Raw genomic sequence first — 15,563 nt, forward strand, 5'->3', positions numbered from 1 at the left:
TATTTCTTTAGAGCAAGGCTGTTTCCTCGAGAATGTTCTTCCCTGGAAAGATTACATCATTGTATTACATGCTTGTTATTCACAGGCCTATCAATAGATCATAGATGCTAGTGAAGCTGTTTTCTTGTCTATTTTTGACCTAACTGTTAAAAGAGCTTTAGCACTGAATAGTGAATGAAGCTAAGCCGAGCAGCAGCCTGGTTTCCTGTTTCCTTAGCAGATGTACACACTGGAGCTATGTTCAGAGCTGTCCTGTGAACACAGGACAGCACTTCCTGTGACCTGCTGGTATCTCACACTTAGACCAGAAACAAACGTAGCAAGTCTATTGCCGTTAAAGTTATAGTGTCCACCTGTTTTTATTGGACTAATGCCAGCTTGACTCTTTGACCTTTTGGTAATTGTATCCATAGACATAATATAAGAGTAGACCCCGCATTGGCTGCTCCGGCGCAGGAAATACGGCGGCCATCTTGGAGCGGTCGTCCCTCCTACTTTGCTCAACCAAAACAACAGAAGATGCCTCAGCACTGAGGGATATTGTTGTTCAGATTGATGGACTATTGATTTGAGGGCTCCACAAACAACATTTCACAAGTAAGATGGACATATTATTGTGTATATATTGTGATTAGAATATTACTTTACTGTATTTATGTCCACCGGTGAGGTACCAGCTAATATTAGCTATAGTGCTTGGTGTAATACGGGTTCAGCCCCGTTATGAAGGTTAACTTAGATTATGTAAATCTAAAAATATTTATTATTCTCTAACATTGACTTAGATTATCTGACATAAGAGCCTACATTAGAAATGAAACAATGTAACATATATTATAAAACCTTATATTATGTGTTATAACATTCACCAGCAAAGTTTACACAGGTAGTAAAGACTATTATGTAATTCTTTCACTATGTCAAAAGTAAGATACATCCCAAATCTTCCGTTTTTGGTTTGAAGGTTTCATAAAGAGGAAAAAGAGGGAAATATCTTTAAAAAGAGACAATTCACTGCAGCATGGATGAATCTCGTATCGGATTTTGGACTCAATCTCAGCTGCTGAATCACTCTGAAGCTAGAACTCATCGGCTGAAAAACATACATATATTTATATATAGATATATGTATGTATATGCATATATATATATATATATATATATAAACATGTATCCAATATATGTTATTCAGTATTAATCATTATTTATTTGTGTCATTATTAATCATTATTTATTTGTGTTTGTATAGTTATATAAATATGTATTATTCCTAAATAATGTATTAAATAAATTATGAACGGCTGTGTGCTTTGTAATATGCTCATCATACATCAATATCAGAATATTCCATTCTTATTATATTGTTAAAGCCACTCAGCATATTTAGATATGCTGAACTAAAAACATACTTAAAAAATACAATTGTATATAAATGTAGCTTTGATAGATGTTTGAATATGGTTTCCAGTAACAAAAAAGCGTGTTATGATCGATTAAATGCGCTGATACGTCATTGTGCCTGCTAAACACATAACGCTGAGGAGTGGTGTTCCTCTCCAAGATGGCCGCCTTAAATCTCGTCAGCGACAATAGGCGAGAGCGGTCCATGAGGCGTCTACTCTTATATTATATGATTGAAACAAAGCATGATAGGATGTTTGGTTTTTAAGATTCCGTTTTTCCTTATTTTTGTAGAGTTTGCACATAAACAAACACATGGCAAGAGTAACAATGTAATCTAAGTGCATGCGAAAAGCACAACACAGGTTTTGAAAACAAGATAAATAACTGAAAACGTCTGTCACCTTTAACGTGGTCTACGTTATGCGCAATGCAACTGAAAAACATTGCTGCTCAAATGATGACAAACCCATTAGTGAAAAAAGGATGGTGGAACATACTTTCCGTTGAGTGCTGTGACTCCCATGGTGCTTCGTGGAGTCGACATACTGGCCACGTAGTTCCACTGTCTGGCCTGTGGATCCCAACGCTCGACTGTGTTGAGGTAGCTCCAGCCATCGTGGCCTCCGACTGCATACATGGGACCCTCGAGTACCGCAATGCCTAATCGAAACCAGAGAGATTCATGTTTTAGTGAAAAGTACAGGTAACGTGTGAATAAGAATAAGCACCCCCTTGAACATTAGTTTGAGGAACTTTATTTCTATATTTCAGTATTGATTTAATCTAAAGTTGTTAATATTTTTTACACTAAAAAGCAACCAATGCCTCTTTAATGTTGACCTTTGTCCTCCTGTCCATTTCAACTGAAAAATCCAGATTTCACCAATTTGGAGAGGCCAATTAACCTGACAGACATGTTTTTAGACTGTGGGAGGAAACCGGAGTACCCGGAGAAAACCCACGCATGCACAGAGAGAACATGCAAACTCCATGCAGAAAGACCGGGAATCGAACCCAGAACCTTCTTGCTGCAAGGCAACAGCTCTACCAACTGCACCACTGTGCAGAAAATCCAAGAATCACAAAATTGGATTTTGTGAAGAAACTCTCACAAAATCCAGTTAGAACCAAAATTATGAATAGCCCCCATAAATTCATGTTCAAAAATATATTTTCTTTAACCAGGTATGTCTCAGTCAGATCAAAAATATATTTTTCAAGAAAGAGCTGGCCGAGGCTGGCAGCAACACACAAACAAAATGTGTGTTGTGTGTTTAAATCACGTTTCTTCTGGCGGGAAATAATATTAATATTTTAGAGTGACCTAGCCACAGTGACTGTGGAAGAAGCTCAAGGTTATGGTGATGGCTGGGAGGTTTTCCAGGCTGTAACACCCCGAATCGCATTAGACAAATCCTGAACATATCCATGGAAACATGCAGAAAGCCAGTCAGTAGTTCAAAGATGGTTAGACAAAATATTTTCCTATTAAAAATGATTAAAAAGAAAATAAAAATAATAATTTTTAACATATATTTTTTTAAACAAATGTGGGGGAATTTTTATTCTTTTTTACTTAATCTAAAATAAAGTTTTATCATTAGAAAGTTACCTGTCTGATTTTCTTTTAGAAATAAAGTTGGTTGAATGAAAATGATTTTAAATCTAAATGTGCCACAGGTTTAATTTTGGGTTTAACTATAATAAGATGATTATATTTTTACTAATGATGCTGTCCTGACCTTTCAAACTGTAATAATGTTTTCCCTATCAACTTACTGTTGTAGTAAATTGATAAGGAAGGTTTTTCCCACCTTGTATGAATAAAGCTGATGCCCTCAGGAAATGGAAGGTCTGCTTTGAATAAAGAGCCTATTAGAAATTAATTGCTCTATAGCAGTCCTAATTTCTATAATACTGGACCTTGTTAGATTTTTACCAAAATAGCCTTCAGTTAAGGTGTTAATCTTCTTTGTTTTTTTTTTTTTGTTTTTTTGCTTTTTTAATTGAATAACGATTAACCCTGAGAAAATATAGAAATCTAATCCTCTTTTAATAGAGAGGTGAAGAATGTATCCTTGTGTGGGTTTTTTGTAGATTATGACATGATTTATGTATGTACTTTAATATAGTTTAATGTACCTTCCTCAATCCTGCAAATATATAGAAGCAGCAGTAGGTTAATTTTTTGACTTTTTGTGATTTTATGCTGCTGGCGATGTAACACAAAATGTTTCTACTCAAACATATAATCAACCATTCATGGTTCAAAAGTCAACAAACATTCCAATAAAAAAGCACGCATAAGCAAATACGTTTCCAAGACTTACTGACTGGAACTCCACAGAGATATAGTTCTCATGCTGAAGCAAGTTGAGACATTTAGCAGATCAAATTTCTTAAACACAGGAAAGACTATAAAACAGCATTGTTATTTCTCATTCCAGTCTAAGAGGAATGTGGTTTCCACCAGCAACAATGTGGGGGATTTTTTGAACACAATAGATTTTTTTTATTGTTTAACCCTTATTTCCTTTGGTGAGAGTTCTTTATTTCCAGGGAACATTAAGCTCCAGACTCATTCAGAGAGACTCTGTGGCTTTTAATAAAGGTCATTTTTCTTAACAACTGGTAGCTTTCTAATGGAAAAAAATAAAACACCAACTCTTTCCCCCCACAACGGGCGCAGTGGGGAGCGGGCATGCAGGGGTGCTCGCAGCCACCAAGTTTAAATAAATTCAAGCTGAAAATATGCGCAAAAATAAGCAAAAGCAGTGAGAAACATTTTGCTTCAGGAAAGATCAAAGACAGCGCTGGTAATCTGTACAGTGTGCTCTCATGGGCTCGCTGATACCTCCTACCACACTGGGCGAGTGAGCTGAATGCTTTGACAAGATCTCCCTGTTCTGTGAGCAGGACCTGTTTCAACTGCAAATCAAAACGCTTCTGATATGAGATGTGTTGGGCAGGGAATGATAAGGCAGAGCAGGGTCAGTACAGCTCGCTAAGCTTTGATAGGGGTACGAGAAAATATCAAATGTCCAGGGGGAATAGTGAGACTTTTTTTTTTTTTTTTTACAGGATGCTATTTTTGACCCTTCTGAACTTCATCCAGCAGTTATTAATGATGCAAAACTTCAGCTGAGATGCTAAAACCATAAACAGAGACTTAGATAAGCTGGTATATGTAATTAGATGACTCACAGTGATAAACCTGCCAAAAATAACAACTTTTCCACATGCAATTTCCTATAGTAAATGACTGTATGGTCCTATATGCGATATTTTATCGAGACTCGTCTATACTGTTTCCACCTTTCCACTGCCAACACTTACCAAGCCCATGACGGTGGGTGGACATTGGAGGCATAGTTGACCAAACTTTACTGACAGGATTATAGCATTCCACCATGTTGGACGTCTTCAGCCCATCTCTCCCTCCGACTACGTAGAGCTTGTTGTCGATCACCGCCACACCAAACTGCAGCCGCCGTCCGTTCATGACTCCAACCTGGACCCAAGTATTTGTTCGCAAGTCGTACTTCTCGATGGTGGTGGAACCTAGAAAAGCACCAAATATAGTTTTAGTATTTGATCAGTCAGTCTGTACTGGCAAACAGTGTGTGTGAGCTGTTATAAACCTTTCGTAGCGTCCATTCCTCCCACAGCATAAAGTGCACCCACTGTGGACTTCCTAGGTTTGGTTCTTGGGCTCTGAAACATGGGCCGTCGTTCAGGCAGCAGGTGGTATTTCATGGCCTCCATCAGAAGCTTTTGACATTCCAGATCATCAGAGAACATCTTGTTGTTTTCTAGATCTGCAAGGAGCTGGATTGCATGGACAATATTCAAAATGACAGAATTTTATGAAGAACTCTATGATTAATAATTATCTCATTTTATCAAAGTAAAATTACTTTATAAATTAATTAATGACTAATTTTTCTTTTTTTTATTATTGAAATTTACATTCTTAATAATAGTGTTTTAATAAAAAGGCAGACAGATGTTTTGATTTTGTTGATAATCTGTTGTAGATTTTTCTCTTTTAGTTCTGGGGTTAGCCAACATGTCTTCTTTCTAAGGTTAAACTTTCCTTTTCTAAAATATTTTTAGTTCAGACTACTTGAAGTAACCTTGTCACGCTCTGTCTCTTATGTTTGCATAGTTCTAGAAATCTGGGGAATGTCTCATTATATTTTATCCCTGTTCTGTTGGGCAGAACATGCCAAAAATGATAAAGTAATAGTCAAAGAGCCACCTGCAGTGACTGTCATAACAGTGACAGTTTTTGTTCTATTTCCAGCATTATTGTGCCCATCATGCACATTTTTTATTTCTGTTTACTTTCAACTTGGACATTAGCTGCACAGTTTTTTTTTCTTCTATCTGACTGTATTGAATTGTACAGTTTTATTGTGTATTTTTAAGTAAACATTAACACAATATAATTTCAAATTCAATTTGAATTTAATCTCAATTGGATGTAATAATGAATTTTAATCTGTGACTAGCTGAGTCTAATTTATCTTGTTAAGAAAGAGCTTGAATTTATTTCCATGTAGTAAATGTTACAGAAGTGCCCTGTCTGTCAGATGAAATATAAAGATTTTATTCATTTGTGCTCAGAGCAATGGAGCTATCTGACCACTGTCATATAATAGAGTGGCATAATATCTGATTTATATGAGATAACCAAGACATTTATCAAGCTACTTTAGGAGGACTCTCTTGCACTATATATTATTTTTTGTACTATTTGGAAAATTCTTACTCACAAATCCATTTAAACCAGAAACTACAAGATGAAAAAAGGTAGATGGTACCTTAATTTAAATAGTGATAGTACTATTTATATTATTTAAAATTGTGTTCTTATACTGACATGTTCCCATGCCTGCAAGTACTTTTAAAAACCCTCCATTATTCATTCAGAACAACACTTCCAGCTCTGACAATAACAGTTATTTATTTTCTGTTTACTTGCCTCACGGAAAACAACCTCTCCGAAGTGGATGAAATATCTGGTGTATTAGATCATATTTTCAGCATTTTGTTTTATTTATTAAACCATCTGCTGCTGTGTTTTTTGGGGTGGGGTCGTTTGCAAACACCAGTGCTGTGGGTGTTTTTTGTTTTTGTTTCTATTTTCCACTTCTCTCTATTTTCCCTTAATAAAATAGTGAAAATTATGTGCATGATAGGTTGTAGAAAGCTATAAATTATTCAACAGGAGGGATATTTTAACACTTCTTGCCAATAAGGAGAAAAGAGGGAATACGTTTGAAGCTACGCGTATTAAAACACTTCTTGAAAACAGATTTATGCCTCGTTTTCACAGAATGGCATGGCATGGATCGGTACACTGTTTCGTGGTTTGGTTTATTCAGGACAGTGTTTCTGCTGCCAGTTGGACTCTCACTGGCCAACCGGGATTAAACCCAAATACCGACCTGCGTCTTACCGCTCAGTAGAAATGAGGCATTGGCAAATGATCTTTTTGTAAAAATATATAGCTACACATCAGATATTGTATAGTGAAAGACGTATAGCTCGAAAATTATTAGCTTGGGATGGAGTAGAAATATTTAAACAATGACACACTTTACATGTAGATATTATTGGCAAACCATGAAAATTGTCTTGCATGTTTTTTAGGTGGTTAATAAGAAAACTTGTAACATGTTTGAAATTAAATTAAAATGTCTACATCTCTAACAAAATAAATTTTATAATTGTAATAAAAAATGTATCATATTTTTATTACAATTGTATTGTGTGTATGTAGACAAATAATGAATTAAAAATGTAAGTATAGACAGTGGCCAGTTATAGGCATAAAGGTGAAATTGCAAAAAAAAAAAAAAGTTTATCTTGCAGTGGATTAAATACATCAAAGGCGATACATGAGAAACAAAGTAACCAATTGTCTTATTATGCAATATGCTCTATAAAGAACAAAACAACAGAAGAGAAAAACAAATTCTGCATAATAAGCACTTTAGACAACAAAATTAATAAATACAATTACATCAAAATTGTAATCCAAATCAATATTCTATGAAGAGCTAAATGCTACATGAAAAAACACATTTTCAGTCCTAACTTTCAAAGTCAACTGGTGGAACATGAAAACTTACTGTCCCCTAATAATGGGCTTTCTCAGTTCTCTCACCTGTGGAGGAAGAAGAGGAAGGCGGATGTAAGCGAGCAGCACCCCGAGGTCCTGCTGTCGATGCTGGACATCAAATCTCACCCACATCATCAAAGCCTGAAAAATTGTTTCTTCATCTGGAACGTTGATGTCATCACTGGAGAGCAGTTTAACAATCTCGGCCGTGGGAAGCAGCAGGAACTCCTGGTTCTGAATGACCTCCAGGAAGTGCTCCTGGAACAGAGAGGAGACACAGAGGAGACAGATAATCATCAGTTATTAGCCGAAGAGTACGCTCGCTGCAGAGAGTGTGTGCTTGTGCGAGTGTGTGTCAGAGTGGCATTTTAAAGGCTATGGTGATCAAGTATGACAAGGACAGAGAGGTGAAGACAAATGAACAAAGGTAGATAGTGATATTTCTACTCTAGTTTCTGCGTGGTATAACTGAAACTATAATCATACTTTTACTGAATGTAATTTTATATACATATATATATATTTTTTTATTTAAATAACAGGTTACAAATCACACTAACAGCTAAAAGCCTCTAAAAGCCTTTTATGAGAAACATACAAATGACTCCGGTTCCCCAACTAGCGTATTGAGTTCCAAGCATTCCAGGATTTGTCTTCTATTTTCCGTTCTTGAGATTAATTTTCCATCTATTGGCCAGAGGCCCAGCCAATATGACAGCACTGCATGGCTACGTCTTCAAGGTCTTTGTCTGTGGGCATTTCCATTACAGACGATATACTGTAGAAAAGGCTTTCTTGTCTCTGTGGATCCATACCCACATCCAAGATTCAAGCACTTGAAAGACATGCTGAACAGTGTTTGGCTGCAAGCATGCCTTGTTTATTCTTCAAGCAAACCAGCTGAACATTAATTACCAAGTTGCTGCAGCCACTTCGTGCTCACTTTAGAGTGAATGCCCGCAAATTAAAAAGAACAACCAAGCTATTGATCATCAACTTGCAACAAATTACAGTTACTTGATCCAATCATTATGAGAGCAGGTTTTAGAGGCTTTGCACAGAGAGGCTTAATGAAATGAGGAGCATGTATTGATTTGTGCTGGTAAAGCCGAGGAAGAAAGTTCAGCCAAGCCTTTGATGCCACTTTAGATGGGTTATTTCTGCTTGCGTGTTTAACACAGGTGAATATAAAACTGAAAGCTAAATCAAGTTTGCCGTTTGGTCATTTAAGATGTTTTGTCCTTAATTGCTCCTCTTGTTATCTTCCTGGTAAACAAGATCAGCAGGGAGAAAGAGTTTATGGTTCTCGCGCGACTAATCAGTAAAAGTGTAATGGGAGGAAGGAGTTTTTTTAATTATTTAGGGAGAACATTCGGACTACAGAATCTTGTAAAAGTAATAGGATCTTGATTTTTTTATTTTATTTTTTTAATGTTTTTATTTTGGTGTATTACAAATATCAATATATTCTATCTAGGTGTTTTTGTTTTAGAGCAAATGAAAGCAGTGATTAAAAGGGTAAATGATGCAAAATGTTAACCATATTTATAGAAGTATTTAATAAATAGAGGTTGGGTGTGTTTCCATAGGAACATTAACCACACACACTGAGTTGAAGCAACAACAACAACATGTGGTTTCTTAAAAATCTGTAAATGATCCACAGGGGTGTAGTTGTTTTTATGTATGCCTTTGTCTCTAAATGGTCTTAAGTACCAAAATTTTACTCTGGAAATAGAATGTATGCCTTCTTGTTGGCATAGACAGCTGTTAACAGATATTTATAAAGTTAAAGCTAAGAGAGTATAAGTGAAGTATGAGCTTCAGACTATTTTAAACGGATATGAAAAAGTACCATTTTGAAAGTTTTAGCAATCTTGTGGAAAAATACTAACCCTACCAGGGAATTTTTCTGAAAAAAATCTCTAACTTGGTCATTAATTTTAACACTGGCAACTGCAGTTAAAATGCAACGGAGTAATAATAGCTCCAGAAAGCCATGTTTCCTGGAAAAAGTTTCTTTAGTGGAAACATGCTTTAAGACTCTTGTTGCTTGGCCTTTCAGTTTAGGTGGGAAAGCAAGTCTTTGCATTGCACTTTCTGTCTGGGATATTGTTTTACAACAAAACCCTGGAATAAACCTCTCTTCAGTGTTTCACCAGACCTGTTTTCTGTGTTCTCTGGTCACCAATGTTCTCGAAAAATAACATCTGAGTCTTACATAGATCAGCTGTATTTATATTGACAATAAAACACAAACAAATGTGCTCTGCTTAGGTTACTTTTAAAGTCAATTGGTGGCATTTTATTAAAAGGCATTAGGGGACTGAATATTTATGTAACATACCAAAACGTGTTGAGCTTTCTCTCACTTCAGGTCTATACTTTCTGTTGGTCAATCACAAAATTTCAATTAAAGAAAACTGAAGTTTGGGGTTTGAACATGACAGAATGTGATATTAATACTTTTGCAAGGCCTTAAAATATGATTTCAACCTGAAGTGATAAGCAAGAGTGATAAGTGTTGAGCTCTAAAATACTGACTAATGATTAAAAATATATCTATATATCTGCATGTTTTCTACCATAAAATATAAAAGAGTTTCATAAAGGAAGGATGTTAGAGGCTTGGCTGTTTTTGCTCAAACAGGGAAGCCGAGCTTATCAAAACACAACTCAGTCCACTCAGAATGCAGCGGATGGTGTAACCAGGAAGTCCACAGCTCTCCCTTCTCATTACTGAAGTCATTGAACAGGAAGCTGGACCTCTTGTGCAGTTTGATGATTAGATTAACCTCCTGGACTCAGACGGAGGCTATGTAAACCGAGCGAGCAGATGTCCTTTAGGAGATAACGCCTGCATCATTCTGTCATTTCTGCATGGCTGGAAAGAAAAAACGGATATGTGGCTGAATCTTAATCCAGTGCAAATATTCCTTGCAGAAGTAGATGGAAATGGCTCACATGGCGGTGCAGCTCTGACAGCATACAACTCAATTACATAAAGTTAAAGCGTGAAATTATTCCGTTTCTATTATATTCCCTCGTCCAAATACCAGCCGCTTAAATTATGAGATGTAAATAACCAAGGTACCAGTGCTTGATTCTGTTGCAGAAAATATTTAAATTAGCTAATCTATAAACAAATCCATTTGCATCATAAACTTTGTGCACAGAATTGATTTTTATGTGAAAGAAAAAATAAATAAGGACCACACAATTCAGAACTGCATTGAAAACTCACTTAGAGTATATCTTGTATATATAAAAAAGGACATTTAATTGAAGTAGTAGTCTTCAGAGTTAATGTTAGAAAAAAAGCCCATCTTGGTTTGGTTTATTTACCACATTAAACTCCGGTTTATAGTTTTTATTGCTGTATCTGACCGTGTGCATCCCTGCAGTAAAGACCCTTACTGCAAAATGAATAATTCAGTTCACCACATAATAGCGATGTAGCTCTGTTTACCATCCTACCATGGTGTAGTTGTGAGCCACGTTCAGCAGGTCGACACAGCCTTGGGCGTCTGCAAAGGATCGTATCCCAAGGCAGTTGGACGGATGAAGCTGCTTCATGAGGAAGCTGCAGCAGACCTGGATGACTTGTGAAAGCTGGAGGAGGCATGCTGCCGCCAGTAAGCTTTCAATGGTCTCCTCTTTCAGCTCAAGGACGCCTGTAATGTCATGACATAGACATCAACATCATATTTCATGGCAGAATATTCCCATAATAAATAAGAATACTGGTGAAAGCAGTTTGTGCTAAAGGAATGGGTACGCAACCTTTCCACAGTAAATGTACAATTGAAACATATTTGGACACAATAAATGAAAAAGATACAATATTTTCTAAGACAAATTAAGATTGCCAAAATCATTTATAGTTGCCTGAAGGCCATAATTAAGAAAAGGAATTACATTTTTATTACTATTTTAATTAAAGAAGTTTGCATAAATTCAGCCTAAAACAATTTAAACAATGATGCCATGCCTTTCTAAGTTTTTGCCCCCACTTAATGTATTTGGAGGCACATCTGTGTATTTAAAGGCAACACCTTAAATATGCTGCTTTGTTTGTGGAGTCATAGACAAATCTAAAGGATTATAAATTTTTATGTGAATAAATGCTTAAAAGCAAAACACACCCACTTGAGGTTCTATAGACATTGTTTAAGTTATTTCTTAGCAAAGTGATGTTAAGAAAATTTATTTCCTGCACATTGCAGAAGATTTATTAGAGCCCATTTGTCTGTCAAAATGAAAAAAAAAAGATCTTGAAGTTATTCTCACTTTGCAAGCCAATTGTTGAATTACCTTATTGATCCATTTTAATCATGCAGGATTACAGAGGTCTCATAAAAATCATATAAAAGTCAGTGAATTCCTTTATAGGCACTCACCAGTGTATGCAAAATGTACCAGTGATCTGAGGGCCTCCGGATCCACTCCCTCCATCTTTATCTCCTCTTGCTTTGCCTCTCTCACATCGCTGGTAAACATAGCAGCAAAGTAGTCCGAAACTGCGCTTAAGACGAGCCTGCCATGAGGGGGGAGAAAATGCGTTTAGCTGGGTTTTCTTCATAGGTTTCCGTGTCTGCTGGGAAACGTGGATAGGGTAAAATGTAAAGACTGTGTTTCTTCAAGTGTAGCTTTGCACTTTATATGAAAGCAAATCTTTAGAGTTTATCTGATCATGTTCTGTTAAAGTAATTACCGTATATCATGTAGCTACTGTCCGATGTTTCCCGCTGTGCTGATGCTGCTTGAGTGGTTTTATGCCTTTCAAGGTCACTAAGAAATTCCCTTCTACTATATAAGTCTACTTAGTCGGTGAATGATTACATTACACAATCCCAACAGCAATCCTTATTTCTGCAGGCAGATATAATCCTCACAATAGCACTTTTCACCATACACCCTAAACTTCAGTCTACTAAATTTTATATAAAGTATGAATATAAAAAAGAACATAATTGTGAAGTGTAAGAAAAATTATCCATCATCCATATTATGTACCTGCTCCTCCTGACAAGATTGCCAGTTATTGAGAAAAGTGTAGTTGCCTGCGAAAGGGACACAGCAAACATGTGTGCTCTGGTCAGGTGAGACCAAAGGTAGGACATATGGCTGCAGTACTTTTCACAGATTCTCTTCATCACTGGATGTGARGTWTTTTACTGCCACATTCCCCAAAAGGCTTGCAGATATAATTGTAATGAATGTGATTGTATAAATGATTGACTTATGGGTGTCTGTGCAAATCAGTGGCACACATTTTACAATATTGAACAACGTGTATCTCTTTGATTCAATTAGAAAATTATGCTCTATTTAACATTAATAACATTAGTTTGTGGTTCTAAGGTGACAAAATGTGAAAAAGTACTTGTGTGAAGTATTGACCTCATTTCAATAGTCGGAAAGATCAGACGGCCTAATAGTAAAACTATAACCTCTGGCAACAATGTTTTGATTCCTAAATTGTATCTTCACATTAAACATGAATAAAGATGAGCAGGTGCTGAAAACAGTTAGCATATGAGAAAATCTTTTTTTCTGATTGGATGAGGAAACAAAATACAAACTGGCATATAGACTAATCTGATCAGAAAGAGCCCCTTGCTATTCAGAGTACATCATGTGATCTGTTCACTTCAGTTACTACAGTGGACAAATATTGACACCTCTGTGCAGTGGAGCGCAGCTTTTCTTTGCATCAGCAGCAATAAGAATTGGCAGAGGGTGTACTCAGATCACAGCAGCATAAATGTAGAAACAAGCCAGTAAAGCAGGAAGTTTTCAAGTTTGTTATTCAAGGATGCACCAAGAAGACGAAGGCTGACAGGAATTGATTAATCGTGAGCTTGACCACTTACACAAATTTCTGATATTTTTCCTTTCCTTAATGTAACATTCCAAGTTGTACTAGTCAACACTTGTCAGTAAGCCCGTTGTTTTTGAGGGAAGATCCTATTTTTAGTGTCTGTCAATGGCTTAAAATAAAGTCAGAGGAAGCACAAATGCTGTTTGGCTGTTCATTTAGGCTACTCCATCAAAGAGCAAGACCTTGCTCTTTGATGGGGTGCTTGTTATTTCACACCATCACCATTTCATTTTTTTGCAGTGTTGGTTACTTTTTGTCAAAGAAAAGCTTTGGTACAAAACAAGCTGTGCTCTAAAAATACATAATCGGTTTTAGCAGCATTTTGTTTCTTAAGACAAATTGGAATTGGAAAAAATTGGTATTGGTGAGAGCAGTAAATCAGAACTATTTCTGAATCTTTGATCAGTGCAGTTGTACAATTATGTATGCATTGCATTTCAAACATAATCCAATTACTCTTTTTGAATTATCCAAGTGTGTTGCAAACTACGAGCCAGGCCAAAGCTTTAGCACACCCTTCACTAGTTTAATGAACCTCACAGAGACTGGCAGCTTCACCTCTAATCTATAGCAGATGCAGGACTAATTAATGAAATGAAAGCAGGCAGAAGCACAAACACCAACCTATGAGCCGGTATCTTGTGATCCCCTGCTATCAGCAGCACGTCACACAGCTGTTTGTGCTGGAGGTAGGTCTCCATTTTACGGAACGTCTGCTCTGCATGATTTGTGGCCTGGAAAAATTCATCGGAGGAGTTGGTGTTCATTCTGGACAAATTGCTCAGAACCAACCTGTGGAAAACAAGATACAAGAGATTCATTACCCCAGACTTCCGGATTATGATCTGACATCGCATGCAGTGAGAAACTAAAGAGATGACATTACCTCTGCTAAATTTAAAAGCACTACGTAAATGAAATAAAATATAATAGCAAACTATTATAATCAGTCTTGAGAGGCATGTGAGAATAAAGACAAATCAGTTTGGAAATTTTAATTCAGAGAAATTAATTAGATGAATGATTTATCCCGTCTGAGAATAAACAAGAAGCCAGTGGCTGTACACATAAAGATAAGCAAAAAGAGAAGCTTAGTTTGGCACACGACACCCCTGAATCCTTTTCCCTGCAGGACAAATCTATCTTCCGTGCTGTGCTAAGCTGGAACTAAAACTCTTATGTATAAATTCTGTACATGAGGAGATAGCTAAGTGCATCGTCCAATGAGACAAGAAAGCTCCCCTATCTTTGCACCAGGATCCAGACAGAATGTAAACTCCTATTTGCTGTTCCCGTGTGTATCTGCAGCATGTTTGTGTGAGTGTGTGTCTTCCATAGAAAACAGGGACTTAACAAGCGAACCAGTCTGTCTCTTGCAACATTGTGGCGAGGCTGAGTGCCCCAGTCCCCACAGGCTGCTAGATTACACGCTGTTTTACAGGCATCCAAGTAATCCCTCACACTCGTGGAAAATAATGCAACCCCGTCACTCTGGTGTCCTTCACAGAGAAAGTGTGTTCATTGACATTTCAGGTTGTTTGCTAAGCTACATAAACAACCGAGCTGTCTCTCCAGAAGAAATTCCCATCATCTCATGGACTTTTTGCTGTGCAAAGGTTGATAACAAAATAGTAACAAGAAGTGACAAGAAAATAGTAAATTTTTGCTGGTTGAAGCAACACTTTGTGCCCATATTTATCGCCTCTCATGCACTGATATGAAAGCTGCTTTAACTGGTTAAATTACAGATTTGTCAATAGAAGCAAACTGCAAATCCAAACTGTAATGCATGGCAGCAAAATGTATTGGCACACAGAGATTTATACCGCAGTAAAGATGGAGTGGGTTAGGGCTCCTATTGATGTCCCGTTTAACACGCTGTCTTAAAGTGTGGCTTCAAACATTTGACGTTTTTTTTTTTTTTTTCTTTACCAAAAGCAATGATATGGCTCCTCAGGGATTGGTTAATGTTGTTCTGCAGTCATTGCAGTACCCTATAGTCTAATCTTTATTGGGTGACTTTATGCTAAATCCAAAAGTAATTTATTGCCCTGACTGTGTATTCCCCACTGACTCTAGAGTCTCGCAAAGGAACACCAAACAAGACTGAATAAGCAATTGGGCCATAAAACAGATCCATTGCTT

At 36.7% G+C, this 15,563-nt stretch overlaps 1 protein-coding gene across 2 annotated transcripts in view; it reads right to left on the bottom strand.

Annotated features, from left to right (window-relative positions):
- klhl4 (kelch-like family member 4) overlaps positions 1 to 15,563 on the bottom strand; it is a 32,810-nt gene that overhangs the window by 3,658 nt on the left and 13,589 nt on the right. For both annotated transcript variants that reach the window (XM_008420357.2, XM_008420356.2), the window contains exons 2-8: positions 14,043 to 14,210; positions 11,935 to 12,071; positions 11,012 to 11,208; positions 7,580 to 7,792; positions 5,046 to 5,232; positions 4,741 to 4,965; positions 1,902 to 2,064 (exon numbers count right to left, since the gene is read on the bottom strand). In XM_008420357.2, coding sequence (XP_008418579.1) covers positions 1,902 to 2,064; positions 4,741 to 4,965; positions 5,046 to 5,232; positions 7,580 to 7,792; positions 11,012 to 11,208; positions 11,935 to 12,071; positions 14,043 to 14,185 — 1,265 coding nt within the window. In that variant the 5' untranslated portion in view covers positions 14,186 to 14,210. The remainder of the gene's footprint in view (positions 1 to 1,901; positions 2,065 to 4,740; positions 4,966 to 5,045; positions 5,233 to 7,579; positions 7,793 to 11,011; positions 11,209 to 11,934; positions 12,072 to 14,042; positions 14,211 to 15,563) is intronic.

This window comes from Poecilia reticulata, linkage group LG10, assembly GCF_000633615.1.
Source record: "Poecilia reticulata strain Guanapo linkage group LG10, Guppy_female_1.0+MT, whole genome shotgun sequence".
In the NCBI taxonomy this organism is placed as follows: Eukaryota; Metazoa; Chordata; class Actinopteri; order Cyprinodontiformes; family Poeciliidae; genus Poecilia; species Poecilia reticulata.